Source organism: Oryctolagus cuniculus, chromosome 2 (genome assembly GCF_964237555.1).
Source record: "Oryctolagus cuniculus chromosome 2, mOryCun1.1, whole genome shotgun sequence".
NCBI classification, from domain to species: Eukaryota; Metazoa; Chordata; class Mammalia; order Lagomorpha; family Leporidae; genus Oryctolagus; species Oryctolagus cuniculus.
Genome location: NC_091433.1, coordinates 2716011 through 2734243, shown reverse-complemented (window position 1 = coordinate 2734243; position 18233 = coordinate 2716011). Strand labels below are relative to the sequence as shown.

At 57.2% G+C, this 18233-nt stretch overlaps 1 protein-coding gene across 10 annotated transcripts in view; it reads right to left on the bottom strand.

The window, feature by feature from the left end:
• The window catches only part of AFAP1 (actin filament associated protein 1), a 174946-nt gene that overhangs the window by 104052 nt on the left and 52661 nt on the right, over positions 1–18233 (bottom strand). For 7 of the 10 annotated variants that reach the window (XR_011386175.1, XR_011386174.1, XR_011386176.1 and 4 more), the window contains exons 2-3: positions 10683–10811; positions 6544–6638 (exon numbers count right to left, since the gene is read on the bottom strand). Coding sequence is in view for 3 of the 10 variants with exons in the window: in XM_070068012.1 (XP_069924113.1) it covers positions 6544–6638; positions 10683–10809 (222 nt within the window). In the remaining 7 variants the exon portion in view is untranslated. Of the gene's footprint in view, positions 1–928; positions 1768–4288; positions 4443–6543; positions 6639–10682; positions 10812–18233 lie in introns of those variants that run through there. The other 3 variants (XM_070068016.1, XM_070068013.1, XM_070068017.1) reach the window with 3 other exon arrangements.

The window sequence follows — 18233 nt, the reverse complement described above, 5'->3', positions numbered from 1 at the left end:
CCCTTCCTGGGTGCCTCAGGCTGACCACAACTATTCCTTCTGCAACCCGGCTTCAGCCTTCAGCCTCACATCAGGCGTGCAAAAGCTTCTGCCCTTCTGAAAAACATAAAAACCTAGGCAGGTTCTTCATACTTGGAAAACAGAAACTCAACAGGGAGAATGGGGCATCTTAGGTGACTCTGGGAAGACCGGGACCTTCCGGGTGCTCGGCCGTGGGGACTGCAACCTTCTGGGTGCTCGGCTGCGAGGACTGAGACCTTCCAGGTGCTCGGCCGTGGGGACTGCGACCTTCCAGGTACACAGCTGTGGGGACTGCGACCTTCTGGGTGCTTGGCCGTGGGGACTGAGGCCTTCCGGGTGCTCGGCCGTGGGGACTGCAGCCTTCCGGGTGCTCGGCCGCGGGGACTGAGACCTTCCGGGTGCTCGGCCGTGGGGACTGAGACCTTCCGGGTGCTCGGCTGTGGGGACTGAGACCTTCCAGGTACTTGGCCGCGGGGACTGAGACCTTCCGGGTGCTCGGCCGTGGGGACGGAGACCTTCCGGGTGCTCGGCCGTGGGGACGGAGACCTTCCGGGTACACAGCTGTGGGGACGGAGACCTTCCGGGTGCTCGGCCGTGGGGACTGCGACCCTCCGAGCGCTCGGCCGTGAGGAGAGGAGGGCAGCGACGCGCACTGGACGAGCAGCCCCACGTGTGGCTGCTCACCGCCACCCTTCCTAGCGAGCTGGGGGTGAAGCCTTGCTCTCCGCTGTCTCGTGTGCCAGTCACCCTTTGATGGGTGGGGCGGTCTCTGGTGCTCCGTTCCCACAACATGCAGCATGCGCGAGGCATGAGGAGGGAGAAAGACCCACCAGTCCCACCGCTACTTGAAGGCTCTGTTTAAACTGATGACCCTGACGGCACACGGACACCTGTTAAAGTCCCTCACCTTACCCCGCGTTCTGACTACCCGCCGGCTGCGATGGCATCAGGAGGGCTTCACACACTCCCTCCACCGGGCCACTGCGTCATGCCTATGTGCAGCCGAGGGCACGGACAGGGCTCAGGGCAGGACAGAGTGACAGACACAGACAAGAAGAGAGAGAGAGAGAAAGGTGAGTGAACACTGAGTAATAATTGTACTTGAGAGAAAATCTGCAGAAATTGACCAATTGGTCCGCAGTTAGTCCAGGAGAACTCTGTCTGAAACTGGCAACCACGCTGACAACCCGTGTCCGGCTGGGACGTGAGGGGCGTGGGGTTCAGTCCAGACCCCTCCAGCATCAGAGAAGACGCCGGGCAGCTCACAGAGCCACCGCCACCTTCCCGGCTGCTTCCAGGGCTGTTGTCTCACCCTCAGTCTGGAAACTCCTGTCCTCCTACGGAGGGCGACGGTCAAATTCAAGACCCAGCATGGGGAGCCCCATCGCGGGAGGCCCCACTTCAAGCCAAGCTTACAGAGAAAAACAAGAACAACTCAGAAGACAGCGACAAGTGAATCAGTGGTTTCTCATCTCCTTCTTCATGTATTAGGTAACATGTCAATCAATACGACCACTGCTTCCTGTCCCGGCCGCTCTTCCTCGGATCCCGCTCCCTGCTACTGTGCCGGAAGGCAGCGTAAGATGGTCCAAGTGCTTGGGCCCCTGCACCCATGTGGGGACCTGGACGATGCTCCTACATCCTGACTTCCACCTGGCCCAGCCCTGGCCAGTGTGGCCACTAGGGGAGTGAACCAACAGATGTAGACCTCTCTCTCCCTCTCTCTCTCTCTCTCTCCCGCTCTACCTCTCTCTCGCTTCTCCCTCCCCCCTCCCTGTAACTGCCTTTCAAATAAGCAGTGTAAAATACACATCATATACACTTATATATCCATATAGATAGAGATATACAGATATAGATATACACCGTCAAGTGTGGCACAGTTAAATGCACGGCACAGGAGCCTAAGGCATGGAGGACACGTGAGCGCGTGCATGACCTGAGTTCCTAGCACGGGCAGGAGACCAGCGGCTGGCACGGCAGCTCTCACACCGTGTCCCCTACTGCAGGGCAGGGCCTCGGCTCCAGCTTCCTGTTGAGGTGCACGCCAGGAGGCAGCAGGCCACGGCCCAAGTACTTGGGTCCCAGCCTCTCCCGTGAGAGATCTGGCTGGAGTTCTGGGATCCCGGCTTCAGCCTGGCCCAGCCTTTCTGTGTGGGCATTTGGGGAGCAGACTGGCAGATGGAAGATCTCTACTTGTCTCTCTCTTCTTTTCAAATAAGCAAGTCAATACTTTTTAAAGGAAAGAAATATACAACTGTGATATACAGAAAAAAATTTTAATTTTTTCTAACAATCGTAAAACAGCTGAAATCAGTCTTACTAAGGCAGCCGTGTGGTGCCTAACAACATTTTGGTCAACAATGAACTGTACAGGCAACAGTGGCCCCATAGGATTACAAGGAAGCTGATTCCTGCTGCCTAGGGCCGGAGTAGCACTCACCCCAGGCAGCCCTAGTGTGTTCCTGATGATGTTGGCATCACCAGCCACATGAAAGTATGGGATCTACAATTATGCACACCACGAAACTCCTGACAGTGAACAACTACCCTACTGCAGTGCTTCTCAAACAGGGCCCCATCAACAAGCAGCACAGAACTGTGTATAACACAGACTGTATCTAACACTGTGTATCCAACACTGTATCTAACACTGACTGTATCTAACACTGACTGCATATTAACACTGACTGTATCTAACACTGACTATATCTAACACTGTATCTAACACTGACTGTATCTAACACTGTATCCAACACTGTATCTAACACTGACTGTATCTAACACTCACTGTGTATCTAACACTGACCGTATATCTAACACTGACTGTATCTATCACTGTGTATCCAACACTGTGTCTAACACTGACTGTATATCTAACACTGACTGCATATTAACACTGACTGTATCTAACACTCACTGTGTATCTAACACTGACTGTATCTAACACTGACTGAATCTATCACTGTGTATCCAACACTGTATCTAACACTGACTGTATATCTAACACTGACTGTATCTAAAACTGACTGTGTATCCAACACTGTATCTAACACTGACTGTATCTAACACTTGCTGGGTATCTAACACTCACTGTGTATGTAACACTGTAGATCTAACACTGACTGTGGATCTAACACTGTATATCTAACACTGTATCTAACACTGTATATCTAACACTGTGTATCCAACACTGACTGTGTATCCAACACTTGCCAGTGTATCTTCTTTAACTGGAGTGTGCAGAATGCAGCTCAACGTGTCACCTACGCAATCATTATCAATGAGGCATTTTAGATCCTTTTTCTCACACTGAGTCTTCCAGCTCCAGTCGTTTTAGAACACACGTAGCATCTCAACTGGAGCAACCAGGCTGCAGGTGCTCAGCGGCCAGTGAGGCGAGCACAGGTGGAGAACCCGTGCAGACGGTGACTCGCTGGGGAGCGGCCCCACGAGCGCGGGCCGTACCTGCCTCTTCTTTACTACTTTCCTTTAACTCCATATTTCCCTTCTTTCTTTCTCCACTCAACAAAAGGGAAATTTACCGAGGCCTCAGGGCCCTGGGGCTCGGGCAGGAGGCTGCCCTGTGGGGCAGGGGCCTTGTTTGACCTCTTGGGGCAGCACCGGGGAGCAGGGAGCGGCACACCTGAGGCAGATCTTGTAGCTGTGAGGGGGAGGCCTCGGAGACACCGCCTCGCAGGCAAAGCCGCAAGCTGGGTGTGGTGGTCTGAGACAGGGTGGCCAAGGTCAGGCGCTGTTGGTCAGGCAGGATGCCCTCCCGGGCCTGGACGTTCCTGATGGTGCTGCGGGCTCAACCCCCAGGTGTAGGTCTTGCCTGTTAGGGTGCCCAGGAAGACCTGCGACTCTGCATCCACTCAGGGGCCTGAGGTCTCCCACGTCCAGCCCCCGCTCAGGGGCTGGAGACAAGGCGCTTAACTCCAGATTTTCCCCAGTGACTCTCAGAAGTGCAGCAGCCAGGCCCCAGCCGCACACGGGAACAAGATGCCCAGGGGCTCCGTGTGGGAGTCAACGCTCAGCACAGCCCGCACGGTGTGGCGCGAGCGCTGGAGAAACAGGAGCCCATCACCTGCACGAGGGCCTGCTCGACAGGCACTGCTCTGATACTCCGAGCACAGAGAAGCCACGCTTCCTCCCCGGGATCACACAAGGGACCGCGCCGCCGGGGGAAGGGGCTGCCTCTCCTGGATGCCGCCACCCGCTGTGCCTGCGCAGGGAAGCGATTCCCGACCTAACACCAGCCCCTCACCTGTCAGTCACGGCTGCACGGGCTCTGCTGCCACCCCTCCCACACGGGTGCTGATAAATGCTGGATCTGAATTTAAGACTGCCGTTCAGTTCCTGCTCTTCCTACTTGTCCTGTGGCCTCAGCAAATCACGTCTCTGAGCTTCCATTTCCTTGCCTGGAAAAGGGGCAGGCAGACCCTCTTAGGGTAAGCTGTTCTAGGAGTTGAGCCAAACGGTGAGGATAAAATGGAATGCAGCCGCCCCCCTACCCACGGGTCACTGAGGTTGCAGTCACCCCCGGCCAACTGTGGCCCAAAAACAGCAAGTGCAGAATTCCAGAAATGAATAAATAAGAAGTTGTCAATAATTTTTATTACAGTATATTGTTACAGCTACTGTTCTACTATCAGTCACTGCGGTTAGTCTCTTAATGTGCCTAACTCACACACTAGACTTTACCATGGGTATGCATGGACAGGAAGACAGGGTCTCTAAGCGCGTGGTGCTGTCCCAGGCTGCAGGCATCTGCTGGGACCCTGAATCACGCCAGCTGCAGACACGGGAGACGACTGTACACAGTGAGAAGTCAGCCGGGCTTCCCCGGGATGTGTGGCAGGAATCTAAGAGTCTAAGCTGTTGTGCTCCGTACCTACTGGACACTGGGTACTACGCTCCATACCTACTGGACACTGGGTACTACGCTCCGTACCTACTGGACACTGGTACTACGCTCCGTACCTACTGGACACTGGGTACTACGCTCCGTACCTACTGGACACTGGGTACTACGCTCCGTACCTACTGGACACTGGTACTACGCTCCGTACCTACTGGACACTGGGTACTACGCTCCGTACCTACTGGACACTGGGTACTACGCTAGGCCCCAGCACAGATAAGACAGGGTCCTGCCTGCCTGCAGTTCACAACCTGTGGAGAGAGAGTCAGATGACTCCCACTGAAAGTAAACACTGAAGGAGACTCCCTAAGTGTGGGCAGCCACAGGTAGTGGCTCCCTTTGTTTACACTTAAACATATGAATGGAGACTTCCCTGCACAGACAATTGGGCTAGGGAGATTCCGGGAAGAGGCAGGAAGAACCTAAACCTCTCACAAGAGATAATATAGATAATCAGTCACACCTGAAACCTGCTGTTTATCACATAGGTGTTTTATTGTAACCTTAAGAGCCTTTTTGATATGTAAATCTTTTGTGCTCCTTCTTGTAAACAACTGGTCATGTTTAAATACTACTGGATTTATTCAATAAAGGAGCCTTGATCAGGACTTGTCTTGGCTCCATTCTTTGCGTCCTTGTCCCTGCATTCCCACTCTGTTTCAGGAAAACCCAGTTCATTGTGCCGCAGGCCGGCACACCTAAGTAACTGGTTTTGTCCACACATGAGTAGAAGTCTCGTCTCCCTGAGTTAGCAAGTTAGAGAAGAGCGAAATGCAGAAAATGCTGAATGGCATATGGAGAACTACAGATGTAAGTCATCTCAGGTTGAAAGGAAAAGCCAAAAAGTATGCTTGCTGCGTGAGACCAAATCAAATACACATCCCCAGAACATGTACATAATTCTCTCTACTGAAAACCAATGGATAAACACAGTGACTTCTTAAAAAAAAATTATAGATTGATTTGAAAGGCAGAGTAACAGAGAGAAGGAAGGACAGAAATCTTCCATTCACTGGTCACTCCCCAAATGGCCCCAACAGCCGGAGCTGGGCCAGACCAAAGTCAGGAGCCTGGGACTCTATCCGGGTCTCCCACATGGATGCAGGGGCTCGCGCACTCGGGCCGTCTTCCGCTGTTTTCCCAGGCCACAGCAGAAGCTGGAACGGAAGTGGAGCAGCCGGAACCTGCACTCACAGGAGACGCCCTCGGTGCCCAGCGTCAGGTGGCGGCTTACCCTGTGCGCCACCTCGCCAGCCCCGTAACAGCGGCCAAGGAATTGAGAATCAGAGTTAACTGAAAGGGGGCCGAGTCCCCAGGCCCCACCTACGCTGTGTTACCTGCTGCACCCTCCGATCTACTTTTGGTCGTGGAGTTTAAGAACAGATTTCCAAGGACCTGGAGCCCCAGCAATCTGCTTCCCGGGGGAGGCTACCTGTCGGCTCTACCAATGAGCCGGCACCGCAGCTCCGTTCCTTAGCAGCCCTGGAAACACGCTCCAAGCAGTGCCTCGGGCAAAACAAGCCTCTGTCCTTCTGCAATTGGGCTCGCACCCCACGCCCCTGCTCCCAGGAGGACGTGCGCAGCGGGGTTCAGCTCACCAGCCACGGCTGCGGGATCTCCGGCAGAGGCATCTGAGGGGGGGCCGGCAGGCTGCCGGGGGTCTCGTGCTTCGGACCATCTTTCACTTCGAAACCTGCAGGTATCAACCAAAGACAGGGATGAGGAGGGGAGGGGGAGGCCTCCAGGGCCGCTGCCACTTCCTGAGCCCCACACTGAACAGTCTTTATGCTCCCTAAGCCTGCACAGTGACCCGCGAGGTGGGTATCATTACCCAGCAGTTTACGGGTCACAAATCTATGGTTTAAAGAAATAAAAACAAAGGAAAGGCAGGAATGTAGCGGAAACGGCGCTGGGAACGGCCGGGCTGGCGCTTTCTCCCCAGCCCCACGCGGCCTCTGCGAGCAGGCTGCCCCACCTAGCTTCTAGGGCGCCGCCGCCCACGCACCGAGGGGCGACGCTCTCCTAGGGGCTGTGTGGAGCCCACACCCCTCAGGTGTAAGCCAAACTGGCCAAGGGTGACCTGTGCCGGGGTGGCGGGGAAGAGGAGGACACAGTCCCGCTACACACCCCTGGTCCACCTGGAAATCAACCACAAAGCTCTAATCACCTCCAGGCCGTCCAGCGCCAGGCCCGAGGCCAGGGTGGGGACGCAAAAGCCCAGCTGACCTCCAGGGGCTGTAACGGAAACAGTAAAAGAGGAAAGAAAGAAAAAGAACAAGTGGAAACTGTGCCCCAAAACCAAGCAGCGGATGCCTGAGTCTACAGGAAAGTAAAGAGCCGGGGGAGAATGAGGGGGCTGGAAACACTGGGGAACGCGTCCAGGACGAAGCACGGGCGACGAGGCAGGAGCAGAGAGGGTGGGAGCCAGGGGAAGCCAGGAGACATGGAGACACCGGGGCCGGCCGCAGCGGCGAGGCATGAGGCCGGCATGGCTGCCAGAGGGGCTCGCGGGCAGGAGGTGAGGAGGAGGAGCACTGACCGCCCGCGAAAAAGAAAGCGCAGAGAACAGCAGGTGGGAGCTGTGAAGGCTTCGGCGATGCTAAGCACTGTTCTGACTGTATCTTAGCTCCTTCGCCCCACAAGGCTGACACCACGCTTAGGCCTCTTCTAGATCTGGAAACTAAAGCAGCAAGACGGTGGCAAGCTCCACCGTCCCCTGGGTTTCTGCCTTAGCCACAAGCACCGGAGGTCCCGAGGCAGACCTGGGCTGCCATTCGGCGAGGCTGGAGAGGGGCCAGCTAGCAAGCTGGCCCGCGGTGCAGTCTGAGAACGTGGGTTTCAGAGGCCCACTGTTCCCTGATGACACGGCTGGTTCACTGTGACTACCCCACTTGTGCGCACAACGTGGTTTATGCTGAACACCTGCTTTCCTGGGCATCCGGAATGCTGGCACAGGCCAGGGACAGGGAGCCCACGTGACCAGGTCCAGTTAGAAACCTGGGCCCCGAGTCCCAGGTGAGCGTCCCTCAACAGAAAGTCACCGCAGCTGCTGCATCTCTGCTGAGAAGAGTGTGCTCTGTGTGGCTCCTGCAGGAGACAGGGACACACAGGCTCCCCCAGCCTCCCCCTGGGACACACAGGCTCCCCCAGCCTCCCCTGGGGCGCACAGGGTCCCCCAGCCTCCCCCTGGGGCACACAGGGTCCCCCAGCCTCCCCCTGGGGCGCACAGACTCCCCCAGCCTCCCCTGGGGCGCACAGGCTCCCCCAGCCTCCCCCTGGGGTGCACAGGCTCCCCCAGCCTCCCCTGCGGCGCACAGGCTCCCCCAGCCTCCCCCTGGGGCGCACAGGGTCCCCCAGCCTCCCCCTGGGACGCACAGACTCCCCCAGCCTCCCCCTGGGGCACACAGGGTCCCCCAATCTCCCCTGGGGCGCACAGGCTCCCCCAGCCTCTGTAGGGGACACACAGGCTCCCCCAGCCTCCCCTGGGGCGCACAGGCTCCCCCAGCCTCCCCCTGGGGCGCACAGACTCCCCCAGCCTCTGTAGGGGACACACAGGCTCCCCCAGCCTCCCCTGGGGCACACAGGCTCCCCCAGCCTCCCCCTGGGGCGCACAGACTCCCCCAGCCTCCCCCTGGGGCACACAGGGTCCCCCAGCCTCCCCTGGGGCGCACAGGGTCCCCCAGCCTCCCCCTGGGGCGCAAGGCTCCCCCAGCCTCTGCCTGGGGCGCACAGGCTCCCCCAGCCTCCCCCTGGGGTGCACAGGTCCCTCCAGCCTCTGTAGGGTGCGCACAGGCTCCCCCAGCCTCCCCTGCGGCGCACAGGCTCCCCCAGCCTCTGCCTGGGGCGCACAGGCTCCCCCAGCCTCCCCCTGGGACACACAGGCTCCCCCAGCCTCCCCCTGGGGCGCACAGGCTCCCCCAGCCTCCCCCTGGGGCGCACAGGGTCCCCCAGCCTCCCCCTGGGACGCACAGACTCCCCCAGCCTCCCCCTGGGGCACACAGGGTCCCCCAATCTCCCCTGGGGCGCACAGGCTCCCCCAGCCTCTGTAGGGGACACACAGGCTCCCCCAGCCTCCCCTGGGGCGCACAGGCTCCCCCAGCCTCCCCCTGGGGCGCACAGACTCCCCCAGCCTCTGTAGGGGACACACAGGCTCCCCCAGCCTCCCCTGGGGCACACAGGCTCCCCCAGCCTCCCCCTGGGGCGCACAGGCTCCCCCAGCCTCCCCCTGGGGCACACAGGGTCCCCCAGCCTCCCCTGGGGCGCACAGGGTCCCCCAGCCTCCCCCTGGGGCGCAAGGCTCCCCCAGCCTCTGCCTGGGGCGCACAGGCTCCCCCAGCCTCCCCCTGGGGTGCACAGGTCCCTCCAGCCTCTGTAGGGTGCGCACAGGCTCCCCCAGCCTCCCCTGCGGCGCACAGGCTCCCCCAGCCTCTGCCTGGGGCGCACAGGCTCCCCCAGCCTCCCCCTGGGACGCACAGACTCCCCCAGCCTCCCCCTGGGGCACACAGGCTCCCCCAACCTCCCCCTGGGGTGCACAGGTCCCTCCAGCCTCTGTAGGGGGCGCATGGGCTCCCCCAGCCTCCCCCTGGGGCGCACAGGTCCCTCCAGCCTCCCCCTGGGGCACTCTCCTTCCTGACAGGCTGTGTCTCCTCCCTACCATGAATGCAATGTGGGCAGGGTAAACACACCCACACGCTGACACCCGTGAGTCCTTCCAGTTCGTCTCTGAATGCCAGGTGCTCTTGGGGACCCCCAGCACACCCCGGATTCTGTTAGCTCCCTGAGGTCTTTATCATTCTGGGCCTAGAGGCAAGCACATCTGCACCTGGCTTCAGTGAAAAGTGGACGAATAAACAAGTTTCTAAGTCAACGAACAAAGGAGCCGGTTTAGGAAGATGGTAGGTGAAAGACGGCCCGGCGGCCGAGAACCTGGAACGCGGGCTGAAGTTCCAACGGCCAGACACAGGAGGGGATGCGCAGGATCACCAGCCGTCAGGGAAGCGCAAACCAAACCACAGCCCCGCTCGGATGGCTGCCACCCAGAACCCAGAAGTGACAAATGCTGGCGGGGATGTGGAGGAAAAGGTAGCCCAGTGCACGTGGTGGAAGCACAGTCTAGCACAACCACCACGGGAGACAGTCAGGAGAGCCCTCAGAAATCCCAAAGGAGGCCCACCACAAGACCCGGCCGTTCCTCTCCCGGGTGTACACCCACAGGGAATGCCGTCAGTCTATGCAAGAGCTACCCGCACCCCGTTCACAGCGGATCAACCCACATGGCTGAGGCCTGGACTCAACCCAGATGCTAACTGGATAAAGAAAATGTGGGACACACACAACGGAACGCCACCCAGCCATCAAGGCGGACTGGATGCAACTGGAGACCACCATGTGTGGTGAAATAAGCCAGACCCCAAAAGACAAATGTACATTTTCTGATTGGTTGCAGCCAATGCATGGAGTACAAAAAGAAAAAAACACTTAACGTGGATCAAGCTAAACTGGTGTCCTGTATTTGACTGCTGTCTGTGACCCCGTCTACACCTGCGGCGTTTACTTGTAGGGCTCTCTGTCCACAGAAGCACCTGTGATTATAAAGTAAGCTGGGGGGGGGGGGGGGCGGGTCAGGTCAAGGAGAGCATCACTGGATTCTTGTAATCATATCCATGCCATCTGCAGCCTACAGATTAGTAACTAGAAATGCAACAGTCCGACAAGCATTAGAAAGGAGGACCCGCACCTTTGGACGACTGTATCCTCAGCAGAATGTTGGTGATCACCGCCTTCTTCTCCCTGACGGTTGACGTTAGATATTCATGGTCCAGGAGTTCAAGAAAGAGACGAAGCTCAACTATTAACTCTTCCATGGCTGAAACAAAGGAGAGAGGCAGCACATGAGGCCCACGGATTCGCAGATGTCAAAATCTGCATGCTAAGTTGTACCGCAGACACTGCACTTTTAGTTTGCTATGGAACGCAGCATTTTACCACGACAGGCAACTTGCTGAGACCAGAACAACTAAAAGATTCACACGTAATCTCCTTAATAAATGCGCGCTGTGCCTTCACTTTTGCTTTGAGACGGGAAACCCAGCTGGGAAAACTCCAAGGCCAGCTGGCCACAGACGGTGCCAAGGCCCTGAAGCCTGACCTCATCGCCTTGTGTCCATTCCACGTATACTGGATTTCAGTGTCAGGAAGGAGACGGCAGCTTACTACGCCAGTTTTCAGATAACCACAAAGGCACAGTTCCAGAAATTCAGCATCCAACTCTGCTGGCTTACACGGCCCCAACACAGGTGTGAGACGCCGAGGGGGCCGCAAAACTCAGGTTCAGGCGCTGGCTTCCAGCACACGCCTCTTCCCTCTGGAATTACGGCAGACTTCCTCGGACGCCCGCAAGACGGGAACTCTGGATGACATCAGCAATCCGTAATAACAATGTGAGCGTGGGGGAATCCCAAAGTCCTTGCTCAAAGTTCACGAGGTCCACACCGTCTTCACCATACAGAGCAGCGAGCCCCTTCGCACAAAGACAGTGCTACCGACATGCGAGTGGTCACAGGAATCCTCACCCACGCACAGCGGAAACCACAAAAGGGGCCGGCGCCCTGGCAGAGCGGGTTCAGCTGCTGCCTGCGATGCCGGCGTCCCGTACGGGTGCCGGCTCAAGTCCCGGCTGCTCCACGTCTGAACCACTCCCTGCTGATGGTCTGGGAAAGGCAGCGGAGGATGGCCGAAGTGCTTGGGCCCCCGGCACCCATCTGGGAGAGCTGGAAGAAACTCCTGGCTCCTGCCTGGCCCAGCCCTGGCTGTTGCAGTCATCTGGGGAGTGAACCAGCACATGGAAGATTGGCATCTCTCTCCGCCCCGCCCCGCCCTGCATTCGTAACTCTGACTTTTAAATAAATAAATGAATCTTTAAAAACAGCAGCAACAACAACAAAATGCCACTTCTACCTAAGAGGGTCTTGATGGAGTGAAATCGTTGATGTCATTGCATCCCAACCCTTCAGGGTGTACCTTCTCGGCCCTGAGTGACACGGGGTCACACAGACCCCCTGTGTAGACAGTGCTGCTCCTCCCGTTATCTTGTTATGGTAAATGCAGTTACTTTCCACAGTATGTGCTTTTTACCAAAAATTGGGTTCCCTGATATTTTTACAAAGAAGTGTCTTAAAATTTGCTAGTTTGAATCCTAAATAACGTACACAGGTATGCTCACACAAACAAGACCTCTCGGGGTCTTCAGAACACATTCTGAGGCTAAAATGCTTCAGACTCGCCGATGTACGCAGGCACTCCAAGCTCTCTGTTCATCTCCTCCTCACTTACTCCTGCCAGGGACGCCCGTCACGCACTTCTGAGCAAAGCCTAATGGGAGTGATTCCCCTGAACAGCACAAGCCGGAGGGGCCCTGTGGCACGACAGCTGAGCCGTCTGGGAACGCCCACGTCCCTGTCAGAGTCCCTGCTCCTCCGCCCCCGATCCCGCTGCCCGCTACTGAGCACTGCGGGAGGCAGCAGGTGATGGCACTTGGAGACCTGGGCTGGGCTCGGGCCTCGCCCAGCAACAGCTGTTGCATGCATTTGGGGAGTGAACCCACGGATGGAAAATCTGTTTCTCTGGCTTTCAGATAAAATCAATAGAAATTTTAAGAAACATAAGCAAAAATGTTTGAGAACTATTGGTCAATGGAATTCTTTTCAAATCTACTGTTCTCTAAATCGACAGCATTCTCCAGGCTTGACAACACCAGGCAGGAACAGGTGCACAGCATAGCAGTCAAGATACCTGCATCCTGCCTCCCAGCCCCAGCCCCAGCCCCAGCCCCGACTCCGACTCCAGTGTCCGCAGTGCAGACAGGGAGGCAGCAGTGACGGCTCCTGTCACGGGGTCCCTGCCAGCCACGTGGAAGACCTGGACCGAGGTCTCAGTCTCAGCCCTGGCCCAGCCCTGGTCACTGTGGACATCTGGGAAGTCTACCAGCAGATGATCACACACACGCTCCCTCTCTTCCTCCCTCTAGACTCTCACACAAACAGATTTTTTTTTAAATGTAAGACTCTACCCAAAGCCACTGTTTGTAACTACTGCGGCTCTCAGCATTTTCAGTGAGTGGAGAGAGTGAGTGAGTGACCTAGGAGGTGGCGGCTGTGTGCTAGCGGCTGGCTTCTCTGGGTGCCCAGTTTCCCCTCCGGGAAGCAGGGAGTCCAGACCAAGGCCTTCCTGCTAAGCAAGCCTTGGTCCTTTCCAGGTGCTTCTAAACCTCATCTGTGTTTACAAATAACAGATGGTGGGCCGTGCGGTGGCGTAGCGGGTGAAGCCACCGCCTGCAGTGCCGGCATCCCACACGGGCACTGGTCGAGTTCCAGCTGCTCCGCTTCCGATCCAGCTCTCTGCTGTGGCCTGGGAAAGCAGTGGAAGATGGCCCACGTGCTTGGGCCTGTGCACCCACGTGGGAGACCCAAAGAAGCTCCTGGCTTTGGATCAGCGCAGCTCCAGCCACTGGGAGTGAACCAGCGAATGGAAGACCCCTCTCTCTCTCTCTCTCTCTCTCTCTCTCTGCCTCTCCTTCTCTCTCTGTGTAACTGACTTTCAAGTAAATACATAAATCTTTAAAAAATAATAATCAAATAAAAATAATAGACTGATAGCATAATTCACAATACCTAAAGGCAGAAAAACCCATCTTCACACCAACAAATGAGTGGGTAAACAAAGTGTGGCCCACTAATTCACACGTGAAAGGGAATTAGATTCCGTCGTTCCTTGAGATCCCTAGGAGACAGTTCCAGGACTCCTGCAGGAATCCACGGTGCTCAAGTCCCTCCTCATAACAGCGCCGTGTCCGCCGAGGACCTGCACATGTGCCCCTTGTCCTACACAGCAGCTCTGAACCACTCACAACACCCACGAATGTAAGTGCCGTTCAGTTAGCCGTCCTACTGTACGGAATGAGGACCAGAAGTCTGCATGTTGGGTACAGACGCAGCGTGCTTGTCTGTCTCTTTCAAACATATTCAACACACGATCGGCCGAATCTGTGACTCCAGACTGCCCAGGCGTGGGGGGCAGCTGTGTGTGCTACAACGCGCACCACACCTCAGGACATTGCTCAGCAGAGTAGGCCAGGCACAGAGACAGGCACGAGGCTTGTGTGACTCCATCTACACGGCACTCGGCCGGCAAATTCAGACAGGGAAAGCAGGACAGGAGTTGCCGGGCGGGGAGAACGGGGGCTTCCACGTAGTCTGTTACAACCTGGGACGATGAAACCTTCCGGAAAAGGACAGTGATGGCTGCACAAACAGCAACGTAAATGTACTTACGACACTGCATTTTATACTGAAAGTGGGCTAAAGTGGTAAATGTTATGCTAAGTGTATTTTACCACAATAAAAAAAAGTTGACCCTATTCAAAAAATGAGGAGGTGCTAAAACTTCTAAACAAAAATGCTGAAAATGGTTATGCGGGGCCGGCACTCTAGTGCAGCAGGTTAAGCCTCCACGCACAGCGCCGGCCCCCCATATGGGCGCCGCCGGTTCATGTCCCGGCTGCTCCTCTTCCCATCCAGCTCCCTGCTAACGACTTGGGGAAGCAGTGGAGGACGGCCCGCGTGCCTGGGCCCCTGCACCCACACGGGAGACCAAAGTGGAGCTCCTGCCTGGCCCGGCCCGGCCCGGCCCTGGCTGTTGAGCCCCTTGGGGAGCAAGTCAGCAGACAGAAGATGAACCAATCCCCCCGACTCTTTCAAATAAATATATAAATAAAATACATAAATAAATCTGAACACACACACGCACACCCCATCGTAACAAGCAAGCACCTCAGGGGTCCCCAGCAGATCAGAAGCGAGTCGGGGGCCCACTTTCTCTACCACTTTAGCACGGTATTGAAGGTGTCACCCCAAGCAATTAGAAGGGGGAAAACTACTAGAAAGTTCAGAATGCAAAAGACAAAATTATCTCATTGGCAGCTGATATGGAAGTGTATCTAGAAAATCTAAGACTAAAAATAAAATAGAACTAGTAGGGGGGGCAGGAGAACCAGAAGCGAGCCTTCTGCACGTTCATTTTGGATCGCACAACAGACACCGGGAAGACAGGACAGAGGCCCCGTTTACAAAGCCGCAGGCAGTGAGATGCTTACAACAATCAGGAGAAGGCTCTTGACAGACAAAGCAGCAAGCCTGACCCATGGGAAGCGTCAGGACCTGAGTGTCAAGAAGATGTCAGTCCCCCAAGGTAACAAGTGCAGCGAGTGTCCCAGCGCGTCTGTCACTTCTGGGACTTAACGCGGTGACTCTGGATTCACTCGGAGGAGCAAGGACGCAGGGGTGTCCAAGGACAGCGTCAGGGACGTAATCACCCTCCAGTCCCCTAGGGTCTGACACTGACACAGGGTGAGACTGGCACACCAGCGAGGGCCTACCCTCCAGTCCCCTAGGGTCTGACGCTGACACAGGGTGGGACTGGCACACCAGCGAGGGCCTACCCTCCAGTCCCCTAGGGTCTGACACTGACTCAGGGTGGGACTGGCACACCAGCGGGGGCCTACCCTCCAGTCCCCTAGGGTCTGACACTGACACAGGGTGGGACTGGCACACCAGTGAGGGCCTACACTCCAGTCCCCTAGGGTCTGACACTGACACAGGGTGGGACTGGCACACCAGTGAGGGCCTACACTCCAGTCCCCTAGGGTCTGACACTGACACAGGGTGAGACTGGCACAGCTGTTCCCAGCCGGATCAACAGAACAGAATGAAAGGCCCACAGGAGACCCAGAAGCACGTGGGAGTGGCGCGTAGGGTAAACGCCCCTCTCACATCGATGGGAAGACGGTCATCATACTCAGTGGGGTCAGGACACCTGGCAGCCACCCGAGACGGACAACGAGTGAAACTGAAAATTTTCATAACACACAATAAAAACCTCCATAGATATTTGAAAACCTAAATACACAAGATAAAGCCGATCAGGTTCTAGAAGAAATGGAAGGTGAACTCTTATAACCTAGCTGTAAGGAAAAGTATTCTAACTACGACTCAACTTCGATGTGAGAGGCAAATCTGAAAACAAACCTCCTGAAATATGGACGAGCTCCAGAGAGAGAATCTGACAGAGGGGCGCACCCCCAGGACACACCCGACCCTGGGAGCCCAGGACGCACCCGACCCTGTGGAGCCCAGGACACACCCGACCCTGTGGATCCCAGCATGCACCCCGACCCTGGGAGCCCAGGACACACACGTGGGGCGACTGTGTACTCTCACACACACACATAGCTGCTCCTTCTGAGGTCTAGCCTCAGACCCTAGAGAAACGGCCTCGCCCCACACTGAGGACCACTGTGCTAGATCAGAGGCTCCGCTTGAGCGGCTTCTGGGCCCTGATTGGCCCCACTGCCCCTCCCCCTCCCCTTCTGAGCCCTGATTGGCCCCCACTGCCCCTCCCCCACCCCTTCTGAGCCCTGATTGGCCCCCACTGCCCCTCCCCCACCCCTCTGAGCCCTGATTGGCCCCCACTGCTCCTCCCCCACCCCTTCTGAGCCCTGATTGGCCCCCACTACCCCTCCCCCCACCCCTTCTGAGCCTTCCCTGCGCCCTGCAGGAGCTCAGCTCTCCGAGCTCTTCCACCTAGCACCCTCCGCACAGCCCGGGGCCCCAGGTGCGGGCCGCTGCCCAGCTCTGTGCGGGCTGCTGCCGCCTGCCCGGCCCGCTTCCCGACAGCCTGGCTTGTCCCCCACGCCCGCGGTCACTGGCTCCCTCTCCCAAAGCTCCCTTCCACACAGCTCAATCCCCGCACCTGTGGCCTGCGTCATCACACTGCGCAGGCTGCACTGAGAGGACTGCTGTGTGTGTACCCCCCCAGCCGGCAGGCGGTCGGAAGGCACGGACCACGGTCCGAACTCCACCTTGAACGTCAAACACAGAGCCTGACAGACAACACGTGTTTGACGAACTAATTCACCTGCAGGTTGCTAGTTCTCGTAACAGAAAGAACTCCCAAGGTTTGTTTTAAAGCAAAATGGACGTCCTCTCAGAACAGCAGCGTCTTCTGTGACATTCTGAGAACACACAAGAAAGTGACAAAAGCGCGATTCTCCCCGGCTCATTTTCTCAGCAAGTTAACCGCGCCCCCGGGTCAGGGCCTTGCCTGCGGGAGGCTCAGACACGCCCGAGGCGGGCGGAGCGTGCGCGGCCCAGGAACTGAACAAGGCGCTTGCACATTTTCCCTTATAGGGCCACGCCGTCCAAGCTTCCTGCAGGCCTCTGCGGCTCTGCTGAGCGGGCTGCTCGCTCGGGCTGCTCTGGGCAGCCTCAGGGCAGGCGACGTGGTTCTGGACGCTGTCTGGGGGAAAGTCCCCCGCTGGCACACGCGGAGCATTCTGTAGAAACAGATTCCTCGGATGACGGACGGGGTGATGCGAGTGTGAGTCAGGAGCTCCTCTTTCAGTCCCCAGCCGCGGGGGGGCAGCTCCACGCCCGGCCGAACTGCCGTGAGGACGCCCCACCGCGGGCGCCGCTCCGGAACACAGAGAGCTCAGAACACCTCTGCGCTGCCAGCCACGAGCCCCAGAGGAACCGGGGTGACACTCGCGGCACACGAGTTGTCAGCAAACATTAGGCTGACCCTACACATCAGGCTAACTCAGCGACGGACAATGCAGGCCCTCCGGAAAATATCCTTCCATCGTTCGGTGGAAAGCGAAAGACAAACCCAGGTCTGCACGTGCTGCTTACCGACTATAGTAACACACTCAACCGAGAGAGCAGCCGGCTTTCCTGATTCCTGGGCAGCAGGGGGAGACGACGGACATAAACCAAGCAGGTCCTACGCATCTGTTTCCATCCGTTCCATTTCATTCAGTGACAAGCTGTCAAGTAACACCTGCGTTCAAAACCCTGCACTCAAAGTTTAAAGACAAGCCAGACGTCCAAGGGCCCACGAGTTAGAGCGTGGGTGCAGGCATGGACTCTCGAAGCTGCTGCCCTAGGACAGGGAGACTCACAAACAGCTCTTCAAAAGTGGCACTGATGGGGGCCGGCGCAGGGGTGCAGTGGGCAAAGCCCACATGGACGCTGTTCAAGTCCTGGCTGCTCCACTTCCGGTCCAGCTCCCTGCTATGGCCTGGGAAAGCAGTGGAAGATGGCCCAGGTCCTTGAGCCCCTGCACCCATGTGGGAAGACCCAGAGGAAGCTCCTGGCTCCACTGCAGCCATCTGGGGAGTAAACCAGGCGATGGAAGACCTCTCTCTCTCTCTCTCTGCCTCTCCTTCTCTGTTAAC